This window comes from Acomys minous (assembly GCF_964271855.1).
Source record: "Acomys minous genome assembly, chromosome: 1".
In the NCBI taxonomy this organism is placed as follows: Eukaryota; Metazoa; Chordata; class Mammalia; order Rodentia; family Muridae; genus Acomys; species Acomys minous.
This window is the reverse complement of record NC_140483.1, coordinates 103,362,225-103,381,638: the sequence shown is the minus strand read 5'-3', so window position 1 is coordinate 103,381,638 and position 19,414 is coordinate 103,362,225. Positions and strand designations below refer to the sequence as shown.

The 19,414-nt window shown below is 41.3% G+C and overlaps 1 protein-coding gene across 6 annotated transcripts in view; it reads right to left on the bottom strand.

The window, feature by feature from the left end:
- Window positions 1–19,414, bottom strand: part of STAU2 (staufen double-stranded RNA binding protein 2) — a 246,499-nt gene that overhangs the window by 192,129 nt on the left and 34,956 nt on the right. For all 6 annotated transcript variants that reach the window (XR_014780205.1, XM_084786805.1, XM_084786804.1 and 3 more), the window contains one exon: window positions 4,415–4,574. Coding sequence is in view for 5 of the 6 variants with exons in the window: in XM_084786805.1 (XP_084642931.1) it covers window positions 4,415–4,574 (160 nt within the window). In the remaining variant the exon portion in view is untranslated. The remainder of the gene's footprint in view (window positions 1–4,414; window positions 4,575–19,414) is intronic.

Here is a 19,414-nt window from a genome sequence, read left to right as displayed (position 1 = left end):
TTTCACTTTAATGATTAAATATTTATCAGAAATCAATATTCATGAACCATTTGACTTAAATGTTGGGGTTTTTGGGGGGCTTTTTGTTTTTTGTTTGTTTGTTTATTTTTGGTTTTTGAGATATGGTCTTACTATGTACCCCAGGCTAACCTCTGTCTTAACTCTGTAACCCTAGCTGGCCTAAACTCTAAGCTCCATGCCTTATCCTCCAGTGCGAGCTACCATTCGAGCTATATTTATGACACTTTGAACTCCTTTCTGGAGTAAGTTCCCAGTCACAAGTAACAAAACCTAACTGCGGGAGGAGAGCTCAAAAGATCCTAGCCTATAAGCTAAGGCAATATGTAAGTATCTGCATAATCTCAGCAGTTGGGAAGCAGAGGCAGGCAGATCTCTGTGAGTTCGAGGCCAGCCTGGTCTACAAAGTGAATCCAGGACAGCCAGGGCGACTCAGAGAAACCATGTCTTGAAAAACCAAAAGAGAGAAGAGAGAGAGAGAGAGAGAGAGAGAGAGAGAGAGAGAGAGAGAGAGAGAGAGAGAGAGATCTAATGTATTTGAAAATCCCCCCCCAGCGGGGGCAGTTCACAGTGAGGTGATATACACACACATCACAAACTGTAGTGCAGAGTAGGTAAAGTATTCTAGCCATACTACTTAAATGAAAGAAGCTCATACAATTTCCTCACTTGAAAATGAGACTACTGCAGTGTTAGCAGCTGGGCTTTGTGGAGGGGAAGTAGAAGGGAAGCACGAGGCACACGTGGCAAAAGAAGAGAGGCAGACCTCAGCATGCACACTGTATTTGTCTCCACGGAGCTAGAGAAGCCTCTGAGAGACGGTCAGCACACCTGTTGTGGGGAGGGGGAAGCCACTGCATGAGGATCATCATTTCTGAAGGTTTCTCATGTATTAGAATCTACATGTTGCTGTTACAAATACACCCACTCTTTGGAATTCTTGAATTATTTGTTACATTATGTTGTGTGTAGGTGAGAGAACGGTGGGTGACAGCCATGGCACATGCAGGGGTCAGAGGATAACTTACACAAGCTGGTTCTCTCTGTCCTTCAAGTAGATCCCAATAATTTAACTGCAGTTGTCAGGGTTGGTGACAAATGCCTTTTACTCACTATGCCATCTCACAGGCCAAGATGTGTTTAAACATTTTAACTGATGCAAAATTTTACTTGGTGTCTTGTGATATTCTGATATGGTTCTTAGATCTATTAAAGAGACACTCTAATTATCAGTGCTAAATATAAAATAGTTTAATAACTAGGTATATAGTTATACATAGTAATTTTGAATTTCTATATATGACAAGTGAAAGAGAAAAACCACTACTATTTTTTAATTAACATTTTTATTGATTCTTTGTGACTTTCACATCATGCACTACCCAATTCCATTCATCTCCTCATCCGTTTGTATCCACCCTCCATTACAGTCTTCCTCTTAAAAAAAAAAAAAAGAAAAGAAATCTCACTGTGGGAGCTGTAGAGTGTCACAGTGTATCCCATAAGTACACTCTTTTGTCCACACATCTTTCTTGCGAATGTTCACTGCAATAAGCCACTGGTCTGGTCCCAAGCCTCTGGCTTCTGCAACATTATCAATACTGAATCCTCACTGCGACATCTCTTAGATATGCCCTGTGTCATGGGGACCACACAGCTCTGGACCGCAGGATCAGCCCCTTCATGCTTTCCAGCAGTTCATAGAAGAGGTAGATGTTGGGGTGGGCCAAGCCAGAGCCCTGGATCTGGGCCTGCGTAGAAGCTGAGTTGGTCAGCCCACCAGCTCTCCTCTGCCTGTGCCACCAGGACCCACTCTCCTGCTGTGCCCAGGTGAGGGGCAGGGACAGCTCTCCTGTTCTCATGCCCTCAGGCCAGCTCTCCCACACCCCTGTCATCAGGGTCAGCTCTACTCTGCTGCCCAGGGGCGATGCAAGGTCCACTCTCCTGAATGCTGCAGCTGGTGAATGGTGGGGCCAGCTCTCACACACTCACTTTATCCATGACACGGCCCTCAGCCACAGCTCGGGCCAAAACTTTACCATAGCCTCAGGTCTGTGGCAGCATGGGCCGCTCAGATCAGTCTATCCCCTAGTAGCAGCACAGCCCTCAGATATCCAAATAGTCCAGGTGGCAGCCAAGACCACTGACATCCACATGACCTTTGGTGATAACTCAGGCCGTAGACCTGAGATATGTTAGAGCCACACACCCAGACATGGCCCCAGGTGGTTGTTCAGGCTCCTCATACCCGCCTGTTCCTCACTGCCATTGTGCCTCCAATTTCCAACCGCTTGGCTTGGCTTTCTCTCCCATCTCTCCACCGTCTACTCGCTCTTTCCCTTCTCTCCATCATATACGTACTTCCTTATAGTTGCGTGTTTCTCCTCTGGCCGCCTGGGGCCGCAGGGGCCACAGAGCTGCAGGGCCATGAAGTGGTACTTCCCACTACTAGTTTTTAAGGAATAACATGCTACTAACACTAAAATGGCTTTGTAGACATTAGTAAAGTCCTGAACATATTCACCACAATTACTTGCTGGAAGATGAACTGATTAATTGGCCAAGGCTCCTTGCAGAAATGACTGGCACATAGCCAAGACAAGGAAAGTACAAGATGGGCTAGGAACTCCTTTTCTATACTAGAAAGTGGAAGCACCCAAAGAATAATGAGAAAATACCAGAAGCTAAGAGTCAACTGAAAGGACCATACCGTCACTGAAGTAAGTTTAGGATCAAAATAAATAATACGTCAGGTGTGCAGCACATGCCTGTACTCCTCACTACTGCAGGAGCTGAGAAGGTAAGAAGGAAAAGCACCTGAGCCCACAAATTTTGGCAGCCCAGCAACATAGCAAGACCATTTCTTTAAAAATAAACACAGCAACTACGTGGACCACATAAGTCTAGCTCGGTGGTGGAACACATGCTTAGCATGTATGGGGCCCTGGGTTCAATCCCAAGCACAAAAAGCAGATGAGGTAACGATTTTAAGTCAGTAAGGAGAACTGGAGTACAAGGGTCTACAATGACACAAATAAGCAAGGAAGCGAGGGAAGAGAGCTCTTCCCTCAGAGCCAGTGCCAACTAATGAATTTAAAGGAATGCTAGAATTGAAAATAAACCACCCCTCCAGACTTAAGGGTCATAATGGACTCAGACAAGAATTAACAATGGATGCTAAATTCAGTAGGCAAAAGAAAATTTGATGAGGAACATGATATTTACATATATTTCTATATAGTCAAAATATCACTTCAAAATGCTTATGTACTTACTACTTATTAACACAACAGCTATTGACTAACTTTATAGTTGAAAAATATAGCAGGTATATCCTTCACCAGGTAGCCAAAGTCATCACTACCAAGGGAGATTAGCAGCTGTAAGTACTGAGTCCAGTTTCCCTTCAGGGATATATCCATGTTAAAAATGTAAAAATCATGAGGAAACACCAGACACATTCTACCAAGAAACAGTATACAAAATATGTGGTGAACGTACTTATCAAAAGGCTAAGGTCCTAAAAGATGGAATGACTGAATGTGCCACAGTAAAATGGAGTGAAGGAACATGGCAAGTGCATGGAGCACATGATCTCCATCACACTAGGTCTTTAAAAGACAGTCGGCAAAATATGAGCAGAGTCTGTGGAGTAAACGATACCCCCATTTTACTTTCTGACAAGAGTCAGCCTCTTCACTTAGAGTGCATACACATGGAGTCAGGTGGTGTGGCTCTCATCTGAAAGAGCTGCAGCACTTGGGAGGCTGAGGGAGGAGGATTGTCTGAAATGCCAGGCCAGCAACACCTATAGTGTAAGCCACTGTCCAAGAAGTTGGGTAAAGGGATGAAGGAAACACTGAAATGCTACAGGAAAAGGGAACATCACTTGCATGGCTTACTCCCAGATGCCTCAGCACTGCTAACCATGGGGTGTCTGGGTGAAAGGTACACTGAAATTATTTTAAAAGTTAAAAAATAAAATAAAAGAAACTAAGTCATTCTATAGCACAGTTGTAATTAACTGGCAGGCCAACTGCGCTATGACAGGGCCTGTATCACCTCTCTGGGCTAGTTAAGGCCCACCAGCTTAGGAACTAGAACTTTCTAGCTCAACAGACTCCTCCTCTCCAGTTACCACACAGCTGCCTCTGTAGTGCACTGTCAAGGTGCTGCTGTTTTAACCAACTGCACATCATGTACTAAGACAACATACCTCAAACTCACTCTCTCTCTCTCTCTCTCTCTCTCTCTCTCTCTCTCTGTGTGTGTGTGTGTGTGTGTGTGTGTGTGTGTGTGTGTATACTATTTACCCTCCTGCTATACAAATGCAACACATGAATGAGAGTAACACATCAGCTCACAACACAAAGAAAGAAACAAATCAATGGCATACCTGGGTTATTATTGACATTACTTTTGGGTGGTTTCTGCACTGGTTTGGGAAGCGTAGATTCAGTCAAAGCTTTATTAGCAACAGCCTGTTGGGCCTTCTTTATACTGCTCCCTTCTGATTCCCATGTCTGCTCGCCAAGACTCAGCTGCACCGAGAACATCTTAGAAAAATCAGACAGAGAAAACATAAATTTTTTCAGGTCCCAATACTGATGGTCTGAAACACAAACACACACACACACACACACACACACACACACACACACACACACACCACAGATATACATGAGGACCACTCTACTGCTTTTTATGGTATTCTGTAGCTAGCTTCTATTTTTAAAAATAGAGCTGGAAGACATCGTCATTGAAAATACACTGGGTGTGGTGGTGCACACCTTTATTCCCAGCACTCAAGTGGCAGAAGCAGGTGACCTCTGTAAATTTGTGGCCAGCCTGATCTACAAAGTACATTCCAAAACAGCCAGAACTACATAGTTAGACCCTGTTTTAAAAGAAGAAAAAAGGCAAAATGTTACATATTTGATCAAAGTGATTGTTTTTCTATCATTATGATCAATTTAAAGTTTATGAGGCTAGAGAGGTGTTTCAGCAGGTAAGAGGCTAGCTACTCTTGCCTCCGGCAGAGAACTCAGGTTTGGTGCCGAGAACCACGTGACAGCTTTCACTAACTCTAACTCCAACTCCAAAAGATCTGATATCCTCTTTTGACCTCCAAGGGCACCAGGCATGCATACAGTATCCTTCCATTGATGCCATCAAACACTGATACACATAAATTAAAAATATATTTCAGCTGGTGGTAGTAGCAGCCATGGCGCATGCCTTTAATCCTGCACTTGGGAGTCAGAGGCAGATGGATCTCTGAGTCTCGTCTACAGAGTGACTTCTAGGACATCCAAGAAACAGGAAAAAGGAACATCACTTGCATGGTTTACTCCCAGATGCCTCAGCACTGCTAACCATGGGGTGTCTGGGTGAAAGGAACACTGAAATTATTTTAAAAGTTAAAAAATAAAATAAAAAGAAGAAACTAAGTCATTCTATAGCACAGTTGTAATTAACTGGCAGGCCAACTGCACTATGACAGAGCCTGTATCACCTCTCTGGACTACCTCTTGTCCCAAGACACAGAGAAACCCTGTCTCGAAAAACTTAAATAAATAAATAAATAAATAAACAAATAAATAAATCTCAATTTAAAACATTATCTCTATTACTTTCAACCTGATTTAAAAATATGATTCATCAATGATTTACTCCTTTACCCAAATTTTCATATTTAACAAAACCATGACATAAATTTAAAGGTTTTATAATATATATATATGCTAATATACTTTTACATAAAAATGCTTATATATACATATGCTTATATATCACATGTACATACATATCTCAAAGGCTTAAAAACAGAGGTGCACAGGTGACTATCAGACCCTGAAATTCTGTCTCCCACATGAACTCTTCTAAACAACACCCATATGCACCCAATGACCCACTGGGCATCTCCATAAACTCAACAGGAGTCAACAAAACATTATCTTTTCCGTTCTATCCCCTTCAGCAGTTCATACTGTTGAATGTCCCTTCCATTATTCTCCCAATAGCTGCAGTTCAAACACTCAATGGCTTCTTTTTCTTTCCTTATATATCCGGCTACTCAAGAAATCTGCCAAGTCGGTGGCATCCATGGAAATAAAAGAACAAAGACTTTGGAAAGCACATATTCAAGAAAAATAGTATACTACATACTGGATATTCATTTTTCCCTCCTTTCATTCTTCTACTGAAACCCCAGTACTGCACATAATAGTACCAAGGAGGATTCTGAGAGATAGATAAAGCCACAGAGGTGTGGTCTCCATGACAGAACTAGTTTTATGAAAGAACCTGAACTGTGTGAGGACATGACAAGAAAGCAACATCTTCAAGTCAGAAATGGGCCTGTCAAGGAAAATAATTAGTGGTACCCAAACGAAATTACTTCCCAGACTCTAGAACTATGAGAAACGGATTTCTCTTATTTGACCTATGTAAGTCAATGGCACTCTATTAAGACAGGCTGAGCAAAAATAATCTGGAAAACTTAGTAAATAAGGTTAGAAAAGGGAACAAAAATCATTTGAGGAAATATGACTAGAAATATTACTTTGCTGAAAGAATGTTTTTTCAAGACAGGGTTTCTCTGTGTAGCCTTGGCTGTCCTGAACTCACTTTGTAGACCAGGCTAGGCTTGAACTTACTGAGATCTGCCTGCCTCTGCCACCCCAAGTACTGGGATTACAGGTGTGCCCCGCTGTGCCTGGGTTTTTTGGGTTTTTTTTTGGGGGGGGGGGGAAGGGAAGTTGAAAGATATAAAATATATGTAGTATTTTAAATGAGAATACCCCAATAGGGCTCATATATTTGAATGCTTGGCCCCCAGTTGGTAGAAATGTTTAGGAAGGATTGGCAGGTGTGGCCTTGTTGGAGCAGGTGTGTCACTATAGGTGGGTTTTTAGGTCTCAAAAGCTCAGGCTATTCCCAGTTTGCTCTCTCTGTGCCTCAAATGTAAACTCTCAGCTATTGCTCCAGTGCCTGCCTGTGCCAGGCTCCCACTCTGCTGATCTTAGACTTACAACCTCTGAAACCCCGACCCCCAAATTAAATGCTTCCTTTTATAAGTTGCCTTGGTTATAGTATTTTGTTGCAGCAACAGAAAAGTCACTATGAAGAAGCTGGTACCAGAAGTAGAGCACAGCTGTAAAATCCACGCCATGTTAGGCTAGGGGGTTGTTCGGTGTTTTGTTTTGTTTTGTTTTGTTTTGAAGAATATGGGAGACAAAGAAAGAGTTTGAATAAGTGGGGCTTAGTGGGCCAAGACACGAGTGCTGAGAGCAGGGTGGGCTCTGGAAGCCCAGCCCAGGAGGGTTCAGAGGGGAACAATATTAGCAGCTGGGCTAGAGACCATTCTTGTGATATTTTGCCAAAGAACATGTCTGCTTTTTCGCCCTTATCTAAGAATCTGCCTGGGGTGGGGGAGGGAGGATTGAAGAGTTCTGAATTAATCTCATTAATGGGGAGATTTCAAGACAATATATTATCAATTCTGTTGCATGGTTATTAGTAATCACTCATGAAAATCTACAATAAAAAAGAGAAAGCAAGAAAAATAGAAATACAAAATATACCCTTTAAGGAGAAAAAGAGCACCAAGAAATTTAATGTTGACAACTTGCTTGTGTTGGGAGAATTAAGGAAAAATGGAATAAACAAAGTAGTGCCCTCAAGGAGGCCCCACTCAGCTAATCCTGCAACTTGTGCAAAGGCCTACAGAATTATCTGTTCCTAAAGAGCAACAACAAATCAAAATTTAAACAAATGTAATTCAAGGAAGGGTCAGCTCCATCCCAAACAAGCAGAACTTGACAGCATCAGCCATGTGGTTCTGGCTTTAAACTTAAAGAGGACTCAAGAGTAAAGGGCTGTGAATCCTCTGCTCAGGTTACAGGAAGCTGCAGAGGCCAGGGGTGTAGGCGGGAGAGGCCATTGTGTGAAGCTGTGAAAGTAAGGCTTGGGTGCTGGGAAACTCCACGATGTTGGCGGTACCAGAGCCTTGGTGCAGATACCTGCCAAGGAAAGCAGAACAGGAAGTGCAACCAGGCCACAAGAGAGAAGTGAGTGGCCTGCAGGGTCATCTAGGCCCTTTGGTGGCACATACAGAGCTTCAGGATGTACAGCCTGTCCTGCTGAGTTTCTGTCTTGCGTTGGTCCAGTATTTCCTCACTGTGCCCATCCCTCCCTTGTGGAATGGTAATACGCATTCAGTGCCAACGCATGTGGTCAGCATGTAATTTGATTTTTGCTTTTACAGGGGGTTACAATTAAAAGACTGCCTTGAATCTCGGAAGACACTTTAAACTCTGTGTTAAGACTCTGAAACACTATAGGGACTTCTGAATTTGGACTAAATGCATTTTGCATTATGATGTAGCTATAAAGCCTAGAAGCCAAAAACTGGAATATGGTGGCTTGAATGAAATGGCCCCATAGGCTCATATACTTACACATTTGGTCCCCAGGTGTTGGAACTGTTTGGGAAAATTGGGAAGTGTGGCTTTATAGGAGGAGGGCAGAGCAGACGTGTGCTCTCAGCTACTGCTCCAGGGCTATGCCTGCCTGCTGCCATGACGCCTACCATCATGATCAAGGTCTACGCCCTTCCAGAACCCTGAGCCCTCCCCATCACTAAATGCTTTCTTTTGTAAGCTGCTTTGGTCTATGCTGCTTTGTTACAGTGACAAAAATATAACCAAGACACTAAATATTTAAGAATCACACCTAGCATGGTGAAGCACACCTTTAATCCCAGCACTTGGGAGGCAGAGGCAGGGAGATCTCTGTGAGCTTGAGGCCAGCCTGTCTACAAAGTTAGTTCCAGGACAGCCAGTGCTGCACAAAGCAACCCCCTCCCCCCCCAAAAAAAAATTAATCAAATTAAATCAAAAAGAAACTCAACAAATTCCAAGCAAGACAAGCTTAAAGAAGCTCATGGCAACACACATTATAAATAATGAGCTGCACCTCCTGGCACCAGACAAGCAGCCCCGCAGAGGGGAGAGCCTCATGTCCACAGGTATCACCTTACAATGTGAAAAATCTCCAGTTCTCAACAAAGGTGCAAAGCACACATGTGCCTGTGTGCCATACAGCCCAGTAACAGGACAGGCACTTAACAAAAACATCCCTGATAAGGTGACGACACTGGACAGACCGAGCAAAGCTTAAATTTACTGTTTTAAGTATGCTCCAAGAGTAAAGGAATATATATATATATATATATATATATGTGTGTGTGTGTGTGTGTGTGTGTGTGTGTGTGTGTATGTGTGTGTGTGTGTGTGTGTGTCATACACACATACACACACAAGCCACCAAAAAAAAGCTAAGAGAACATGCAGGGAATATTAATCATTAAAAGGTAGGAAATACCAATTTGGGGGCCAAAAAAGTAAGGAAAAAATTTAAGTTCTTAGAAAATTTCAGTAACATACCTGAAAAGGAAAGAAGAAGAAGAAGAAGAAGAAGAAGAAGAAGAAGAAGAAGAAGAAGAAGAAGAAGAAATAATAATCAGTAAATTTGAAAATTAGACAATTAAAATTACCTAGTCTGAGTGGCAAAAAAAACTAATGAAGAAAAGTGAAGCTGGATGTGGTGGCATAAACCTACAGCCCTGCCAGAGAGAGACTGTGCTGAGAGGCCAGTCAGGGCTTTATGACCAGTCTGTCTTTAAAAAAAAAAAAAAAGGAGGACGGGATAGGTGTGGGGAATGGGGAAAGAACCAGAAAGAATGAAGTAGACAGAATCTAAAGAACCCATAACAACATACTCATAAAAATATCACAGAAGAAAAGAGAAAAAAAAAACACTGAAAACTTATGGCTAAAAAGGTTCTAACTTTGAAAAAAAAGAATTATGAACCTATATATCTAAGGATCTCAACAATTTCCAAGGAGAATAAATTCAAAGATCTACACTACAACACAATATAGTCAATACAGTGAAAGACAAAGTAAGAATTACGGAAGCACCAGGGCAGAAGCAAAGCCAGACATGTTAGCGCACATGCAATCCCAGCATCAGGCCGGGGACGACGGGACAGAGAACCGAAGGCCAGCCTGGATGCACAGCAAGGTCCTTTCCCCTAGGTAAGAAGAGCACAACTCATCAAACGACTGAGATCTTCTCGAAGAGATCATCAGTGAAACTGAGAGACTCATCAGAAATCATGGCAACTAGAAAGGAAGGGAGGAGGATCTGTCTAAAGGCTAAAACAAAACAAAACAAAACAAAAACTCAACCAGGAAGTCACACTTCAAAAATGGAGGAGGAATTTTAAAAAGAATCAAAGAAATCTGTTGCTAGTAGCTGACAAGGTATGAGGAAAATCCTTCACTGCTGAAATAAAAGAACACCAGTTGGTAACTCAAACGTATACAATGAAATGTAAGATTTCTAGTAAGGCAAAATACTACATAAATATGAAAGTTACAATACTGTACTGCTGCTTTGTAGCTCCACTTTGTTTTCTATGATATAATACACAACTACCTAAAAATTATGAACACACCAAAAGCTGGAATATAATAAACCTTCAAAGCAAGTAAGCAATAAAAAACAAGTGAAATATCTGAAAAGACACCTGATTAAAAATATACACTCACATTAGCCAGGTGTGGTGGAACAAGCCTTTAATCCCAGCACTTGAGAGGCAGAGGCAGGTGGATCTCTGTTAATTCAAGGCCAGTCTGGTCTACAGAGTGAGTTACAAGGCTATCTAGAGAGACTGTCTCAAAAAACAAAATAAAGCCCACTGATGACAACAACAACAACAAAAGTGACTGAAATTAACAGCAATTACAGAAACACAAAATGAAACTACAGAGAGAGGGTATGACTGCGCACCTACTGCACTAACTACACTTAGTAAGACTAGCCAGGTGTGCTGGCTCAGGCCTGATTTCAGCACTCAAAAGGCTGAAGGCAGGAGGATTGCCGATACTCTGAAGCCAGCATGAGCTAGACAAGAGAGAGAAATTCTGTTCTAAAAACAAAAGAAAAACCGTAAGAGATTGATCATACCCAAAGAATTCTTGTACGGTACTTGGGAGGCAAAGGCAGGCAGAGCTCAGTTCCAGGCTAGCCTGGTCTAAAAGTGAATTCTGGGACAGCCTGGGCTACCCAGAGAAACCCTGTCTCAAAAGAAAAAAAAATGTAGTGTATAAAAGCTGACAGGGGTAAAATGTCAAACTATCTTCAAAAGCAGCATCTTAGCAAGTAAAATTTATACGAACCATACCCATGCCAATCCCAAATTACTGCCAACGAGAAAGAGAAAAGAGAAGTGTATATTTAGAGGGTGTTTTTTCCGTGCTGTGTAAAGACTATCCTTGTATTATTCAACTGCTGATTTCTGGTCAGGCAGACATCTGATTACAGTCTGGGACTCTAGCGTTGTCATTATTATGAAGCATCTCTGCCTTAGTATTTTGCAAACATTGCTCTCTATCACTTTCTGATTGGTCAGATAAAGAGCTGAATAGCCAATAGCTGGGCTGGAGAGTTAAGACTGGACTTCCAATCCCAGTGAGAGCATGGGGACCAGAGGAGAGGAGTCGCCCTGAGGACACAGATGAAAAAGGAGGTGCCATGGGAAGACTAAGATGCCTGGCAACAGGAAGTAGGCCAGGCCACTCTATTATTGGCTTAGAATAATTGAGGATCTGCCCAGCTATAACACCTGTAGCTTTTAATAAATGTAAAGGTCTCTATGCCATTATTCAGAGCAAGGGCAGGCATAGGAAGTCTTTACTTTTACATACATATTCCTACTATGACATGTATACAAATGTTCAAAGTATCATTATAATAGCAAAAAGATAAAAACAAAATATCCATCAACCAGTGAATTTTAAAGACTACTGCATCCACACAAGAAATAAAAAGAAAGAAATACTGATATACATAATACATGAAGTCAAATGACTGTCCTAAGTGGAAGAACTAAGAGCACTTATAAATAATTACATTGATGTAAAGTTCTAGAAAGGGAACTATTATTGTGGCTGCAGAAAACAGATCACCAGCTATCTAGGGTCATGGATGTAGGGAAAGTTAAGCCGTAAGAGTGTGGGAGAAATTGTTGTGGGACACTGGGAATGTTTGGTTTTGTTCACACGGGCATAAATTTGAGCATGAATACTTCTGACGTAGCTTAAACTACAGAGGAAATTAGGATTGCATTGAAGCGGGAAAAGAAAGTGTCTCCATCTTTTTGCTTATACTCCCCTCCTGTCCTCTATCCTCTCTCTCTTCCCTTATCCTCAATCCTGCTCCTGTATTTCCACAGCAACTGTCCATACAGTATAATTATTTCCATCTTACCTGAGAACTCAAAAGGCACAGTCTACAGTCCAAATTACTCAGTATGTCCTAGCTGTATTTCCCAAATGATGAAACACAAAACCCTAGGTATCAAGTCTACACCTGGGGAAGATGTTAAGTGTGGTGCTGTGTGCCTGTGACTCTAGCACTTAGGGAAGCTCAGGCAAGAGAACCTAAGTTCAGGACCAGGCCATGAGATACCAGCTGGGAACAACAAAAAGCAAACACAGAAACCCTATAACAAAATATGGAACATTTTACAGGACAAACAGCTCTATCTTCAACTAACCAATATCAGTGGGGAAATGGAATGAAAAGGTAATATTACTAAATAAAAAGCAGCCAGGCATGGTGGCGCACGCCTGTAATCCCAGCACTCAGGAGACAGAGGCAAGTGGATTGCTATGAGTTTTAGACCAGCCTGTTCTACAAAGTGGATCCAGGACAGCCAAGGATACACAGAGAAACTCTGTCTCAAAAAGCAAAACAATAAATGAAAGGCATAATCTGATGTAATCATCCTTGCTTGGATCCTATTTAAACAAAGCAAATGTAAGAAGATACCCGACTCAACAGAGAAAAGGTAAACACAGATCACACACTATGCAATGCTTACTCAGTCATCCACTGAGTGCAATAAGGTGTGATATGTTTAAGCTCCTTATCAGATGAACAGTACAGCACTCATCAGCAGCTATACTCTTTAAAAGACCTAAGAAAGCCAGGAGCAGTGGTGCACACTGCTCCCCAGCATTGGACAGCCAATGATAGAAGAATCATTCATTGAAGCTGAGACCAGCCTAGGGTACACAGAGAGTTCCTGGTCCAGTATTTTTGAAAATGAAATTAAAATAAAATTAAAACCTCCACTGGAAAGAGTTAAGTAATCTGAGGGAAAAAATGGTAACGTGGGCATGCTTCTGTGTGTCTGTCTTGACTGTTTTGTAACTTGATTTTTATTATTTCTTTTTTTTTTTTTGAGATAGTCATATGAATAAAGTTCTTGAGAAAAGGTTAATAATGCCATGAGACTGAGTTTCTAATGTTATCGATGTATCTTATTTCAATTCTATTTTAATAGCAATTAACAGTGGGTATTATATAATGGGTACTTAATGTACCTTATTCCAAAATTCAGTCCTATAAACCGTTAGTAAATAACTAATATTACCCAGATGCTTCCATATTAACATGATCCTCAAGAACTACAACCCAGGGATCTGGGTGAGGAATCAGTGTGCAAAGAGTTTCCAGTGCACAAGCCTCGGGACCTGCATTTGGATCCCCAGGATACGTAAAAGTGAGGTGCAGCAGCATGACACCCTGGAGATAAAGAGCAAAGACAGATGAACATGGCTTACAGACCAGCCAGTCTACCCAAACAGCCAGTTCCAGCTTCACGGAGAGACCAAGTCTCAGAGAATAAGGTGAAAAGCAAGCAAGGACAACGGATGCCATTTCCCAGCCTCCTAATGCACACGCATACTGAATAAACCTGCCCACCACATGCACACATGCATACACCATACCTAGTAAATAATTATTTTGTCTAAAGAATGGTCAGTCCACATTACCGCAGATTTCTCAGCTACCAGACTTAAAAACTCAATACTACATGCTAGCAACATAGGACTACAATTGGGCTGGCAAATGTAACCAGAATTTTTTTCTAATAAATATGATGACTTCATTTCAAAGCCTCTAGATGAGGGGTTTTGGGCCTGTGGCTCAGCTCTGACTGAGGACCTGGGGTAAGCTCCCAGCTCCCTTGGGGGCAGCTCCAGCTCCAGGGGACAGGATACCTTCTTTCATCTGTTCAGACACCAGCAACATACGTAGTGCAGACATACATGCAGAACAAACACTCATGCATATAAAATAACTACATCTTTTTTAAAAGAAAAAGAGGGAAGCAGGGTAGGCAGGAAAGTAATGCTGCCGGCTGAGCTGTCTCCCTGACATCTACTCCAGAGCATGCACTGTGCAGCGGCAGTGCAGCTTTTATGGCCCTGACAACTTACCAAGATGATGACACAAGGAGAGAGAAAGCAGCGTCTTCTGACAACTGACCTCTGCCCCAGCACAAACAGCCTTCCTCCCAGATGTGAGAGAACACCAGGCACAACAACTCATGTACAGCTCACTAGATCATGTTAGTTCAATTACCATAAAGGGCTGAACATGGAAAGGGGATGGGTTAAATGCTAGGACGGTGAGTTTCTACTTAGCAGTCATGTATTAGAAGGTGTCTTAAGGGGGGGTTCAATGGGCAAGAGTGCTTAACACTCTTCCAAAGGGCTGGGGTTTGGATGACAGGTCTTTGGTCTCCATGGTCAGCAGGCACACATGTGGTGCACACCCATGTGTAGCCAAACACTATCATAGACAAAAAAATTAAATTGTTTGAAGTTTCTCAGATTCTATAAGACTCAATGGAGGGCAGGAAAAAGCATTCACAAATAAGGTAGGCTACCACTTTTCATCAAAATGAATGAAAAGACCAGGTGCACCTGCAGATCGTAACTTCTAGAAGTGTGTCTCAACTCTGCAAGACTGAATGATTTCAAAGCCATTAAAAAAAAAAAACAAAAAAACTTGAGACTGGCTCTAACCAAGACCAATTAAATCAGACTTTCTGTTTTCATACAAGCATACACATTGGCAAGAGAACTGATACACCATTAGTTAATGTCCCAAGAACACAACAAGTCAAGACGACGTCCAACTCTTTCTTGATAGAGATAATCATTTTCATTAAAATATATTTTATGTCTTACAGTGACTGGTAGACATGTGTAAATGACTGAAAAATAGTCTTTCCATTAAAAAAAATCTAAATAGCCAATTAATATAACTTAAATCCATAAATACCATGCTTCATTCAAGAACAAACCAATTGATTAAGAATCTCAATATAAGACCTGATACTCTAAGGCTCAAAAGATGGCTCACTGGTTAAGAGCATTGGCTGCTCTTCCAGAGAACCCAGGTTTTATTTCCAGCAGTGCAGAGAAGCTCACAATTGGCTGTAACTCCACTTCTAGGCAATCCAGTAGCCTCTTCTGGCTTCCATGGGTGCCAGGCATATAAGTGCTATGCAGACATACATGCAGGCAAAACACCCACATACACAAACTTTTATTAAATCATTTATTAAAATATTTTAAAAGATTATTAATTTTTTAATAAAAACAAAAACCCCGATCTGTTAGAGGAGAAAGAAGGAAATATACTTCAGCTGATTGGCACAGGAAAGAACTTCTGAATAGGACCTCCACTGAGCGGGCATTAAGACCAACCACCGACAAATGGGTCCTCATTAACACAAATAGCTTCTGGACAGTAAGGGACACCATCACTCTACTCAGAAGAGGCAGTCTACTGAAGAGGAAAAATACTTTCCCAGCTATAAAGCTGACAAAGGGTTAGTGTCTAGAATACACAAAGAACTCAAAAACTAAAACCAAGGAAATAAACAACCGGGTTAAAAAAAAAAAAAACTGGGCCATGGACTGACCATCCAGAGCTCTCAAAGAAGAAATACAGATGGCTGAGAAACTTTTTTTTAGTGTTCAACACCCTTAGCCATCATGGAAATGCGAATTAAAACTACTTTGTGATTTTTGTCTTGCCCAGGCAGAACAACTAAGATTTCAAAACCAGTGAGAACGAAGACAAAAAACACTGATGTGTATGTGGGGAAAGGAATCCACATATCCACGGTGGCAGGAGTGCAGGCTGATGCAGCCACTATGGAAACCAGTGCGAAGGCTCCAAGGCAAGCTAGAAATACAGACGCGTGCACGCCATGCGCTCTAGCTACACCAGCCCTAGGTGTACGCCCAGACGACTCTATATCCTGCTCCAGAGATACGTGCTCACCTACTCGCACTGCTGACTAGTCACAGTATCCAAAAAACAGAAACTGCCTACACAACTGACACAATGAAGTATGTTTTCATCTATAAAGAAAAACAAAAGGCCAGATGTGGTGGCACACGCCTTCAATCCCAGCACTCAGGAGGCAAAGGCAGGCAGATCTGTGAGTTTGAGACCAACCTGATCTACAAACTGACTTCCAACACAGCCAGGGCTGTTTACACAGAGAAACTCTGTCTCAGTAAAAAACTTTTGAGAAAGGAAAGGAAAGAACCAATAAGGGGGTGGGGGGAAAGAAAGGTGAAGTCTCAGTTAACTAACCATCTGTTTCATTGTTTTAATGCCTATGCCAAATTATCCCAACATGCCTTACTTTACAGACTTCCATTTGTGTATGAATACGAAAAGATTATTTTCCACTTCGCAGGGTTTTCACTTTTAGCCTACAGAGCAATGTTAATAAACTTTAAAAGGACCATAATTAAAAAGCCACTACAGCTCCAGAACCAGGTAGGCCACCCACCCACCTAACTCTCTCAGTGCCCCCTGCACTTGCTCAGTGCCCCCCAACCCCTTCCCTTCCTCTCTCTGTGCCCCAGGCCCCAAGTCAGGCTCTACAACAAGCCAGCGCGCAGGCTGCCAGAACTGTAGGCAGGCCTACTGCCCGCCCCCCAAATCTCTTGGTCACCCCTCCCCATGCTTCTCTCTCACAGGTACTAGCACAGAGCAGCGACTGGTTATTGAAAGAGTAAATACTTTGGGGCAGACTTTGCCTAAAGACAAGGTGGATGACCATGGCCTTGAATCCGCAGGAGACAGGAGAAAGTAGCATGCACCTGTCACCTGTTTGCATAATGAGGGCTCAGAAATCTTCCAAGGAAGTTCCTTTGATGAAGAACAGGCATTATTCAGCTATCCCTATGAAGTCCATCTCAGCAGTAACTAAATACATCAAATACTGTTGTCCATTCATCTCCTGCTGCTGCTCTCTGCATACTGCCATGGCCATGAGCTCCACCAAGCACTTTAAAATATATCTAGTGTTAATTTATGCCTCCAAGCTTCCGGTGAGCTTGCACTTCGATCTTTATTTTGAACAGAGTTGACATGTAAGGTGCTCACACATGCTTGTGAGATAAGTAAGTGAAGAACAAGGCCAGAGCTTAAGGGGGCGCTGACATCTAGTAAGTGATCACAGATGGTTAATGTATGAATCTGAGGGGGGAAGTGTTAAGCTTCAAATCCGATAGTGAGTATCTCTTGTTCTTTAAATGTTTGCTACTCTGGGATTGAAGAAAGTGAGAATTCAATGAGAGGGGGATTTATTTACAGGAAAAGATCTTAGTTAAGGTAGCAATGAATTAAAAACTACCATGAATTAATATATTGCACTGATTACAAATAACAAAATATTTCAAATAAAAATTTCAAAGCTTTTAAATATTTTGTCTATTTTTCATTTAAAAAATTATATATTCAGGACCAACATATTAAAACTTATAGGACTCAATGAAAGTGGTGATTAGAGAAAAGGTCATAGAATTAACCGCTTAAATTTTTTTTTAATTGAACAGATTGAACACTTGAATTCTCTAGAACAAAAAGAAATATGCATACAGAGAACCTAGACAAGTTCCTTTATTTCCGGGCACAATTGTGAGGTACTTTGCTTGTCTCAAGATAGTAGCCCCACAAGGAGACCATCAAGGCTGGCAGATCTGGACCCAGGGGGACCTGCACAAACTGCTGTACCAACCAAGGACAATGCATGCAGTAAACCTCAACCCCCAATGGACAGCTCATTCTCCAAGGTTATGGGGGAAAGTGGGGACTGCTTCTGACATGGACTCTGTTGTCCTGGATTTAACCACTTCCCCTTGGCAAGGAGGCACTGCAGGCACACAGAGGAAGGGGATGCAGGCTATCCAGATGAGACCTCACAGGCTGTGGTCAGATGGCGGGGGAGGACGGCCCCCCATCAGAGGTCTAGGGGAGGGGAATAGGCTGGAAGAAGGAGGAAACAGGAAGATAAGAGTGACGGTATAAAAATCGGGATTTAAGAGGAAGAAATTTAATAATGATTTAAATTTAAATAAACAAATCATGTTTTTAAAGTAATAATAAGCAGGAAATAATCAAAACTGAGAGCTGAAATCAATAAAATAGAAACAAATAGGGCAATTCAAAGAATCACTGAAACAAAGAGTTGGTTCTTTGAAAGAATATCAACAATATAGACAAACCCTTTTCCAATATAACTAAAAGACAGAGAAATCAGGAACAAAAAGAGAGACATAACAACAGACACCAAGGAAATCCAAAGAACCATTAGGTCTTACTTTAAAAACCTATACTCCCATCAAATTAAAAAAATGTAAAAGAAATAATTTCCTCAATAAATACCACTTACTGAAGTTAAATCAAAATCCAATAACAATTAGAAAAGAAAAAAATGAAAGCATCACTATTTGCAGATGATAATATGATAGTACACATAAATGATCCCAAAAATTCTACCAGGGCACTCCTATAGCTGATAAACACCTTCAGAGAAATAGATATCAGAGTAACTCAAAAAAGGAAAGAAAAAAAAAAAGAAAGAAAGAAAGAAAGAAAGAAAGAAAAGAATAGCCCTCCTACATACAAACAACAAATGAGCTGAGAAAGAAATCAGAAAAAAAAAAATTTACCCTTCACAATAGCCACAAATAATATTAAATATCTTGAGTTAACTCTAACCAAGCAAGTGAAAGACTTGTATGGTAAAAACTTCATGGATTTGAAGGGGAAAAAATAGAGAAGATATCAGAAGATGAAAAGTTCTCCTGTGTTCATGGATTGGTAGTATTAACAGAGTAAAAATGGCCATCCTACCCAAAGCAATCTGCAGAGGCAATGAAATCCCCATCAAAATTCCAACACAATTGTCTACAGACCTTGAAAGGGCAATACAAAAATCCAGGCTAGCTTAAACAATTCCCTAAAATAAAAGAACTGGAGGTGTCACCATTCCAGATTTTAAGATATAGTAATGAAAATCACACCATGTTGACATAAAAACAAATGTTGATCAATGGAATAGAGTAGAAGACTCAGACATAAATCTACAAACCTATGGACACTTTTTAAAAAATAAGTAAAGGAGCCAAAAATACACAATGGAAAAAAAAGAAAGAAT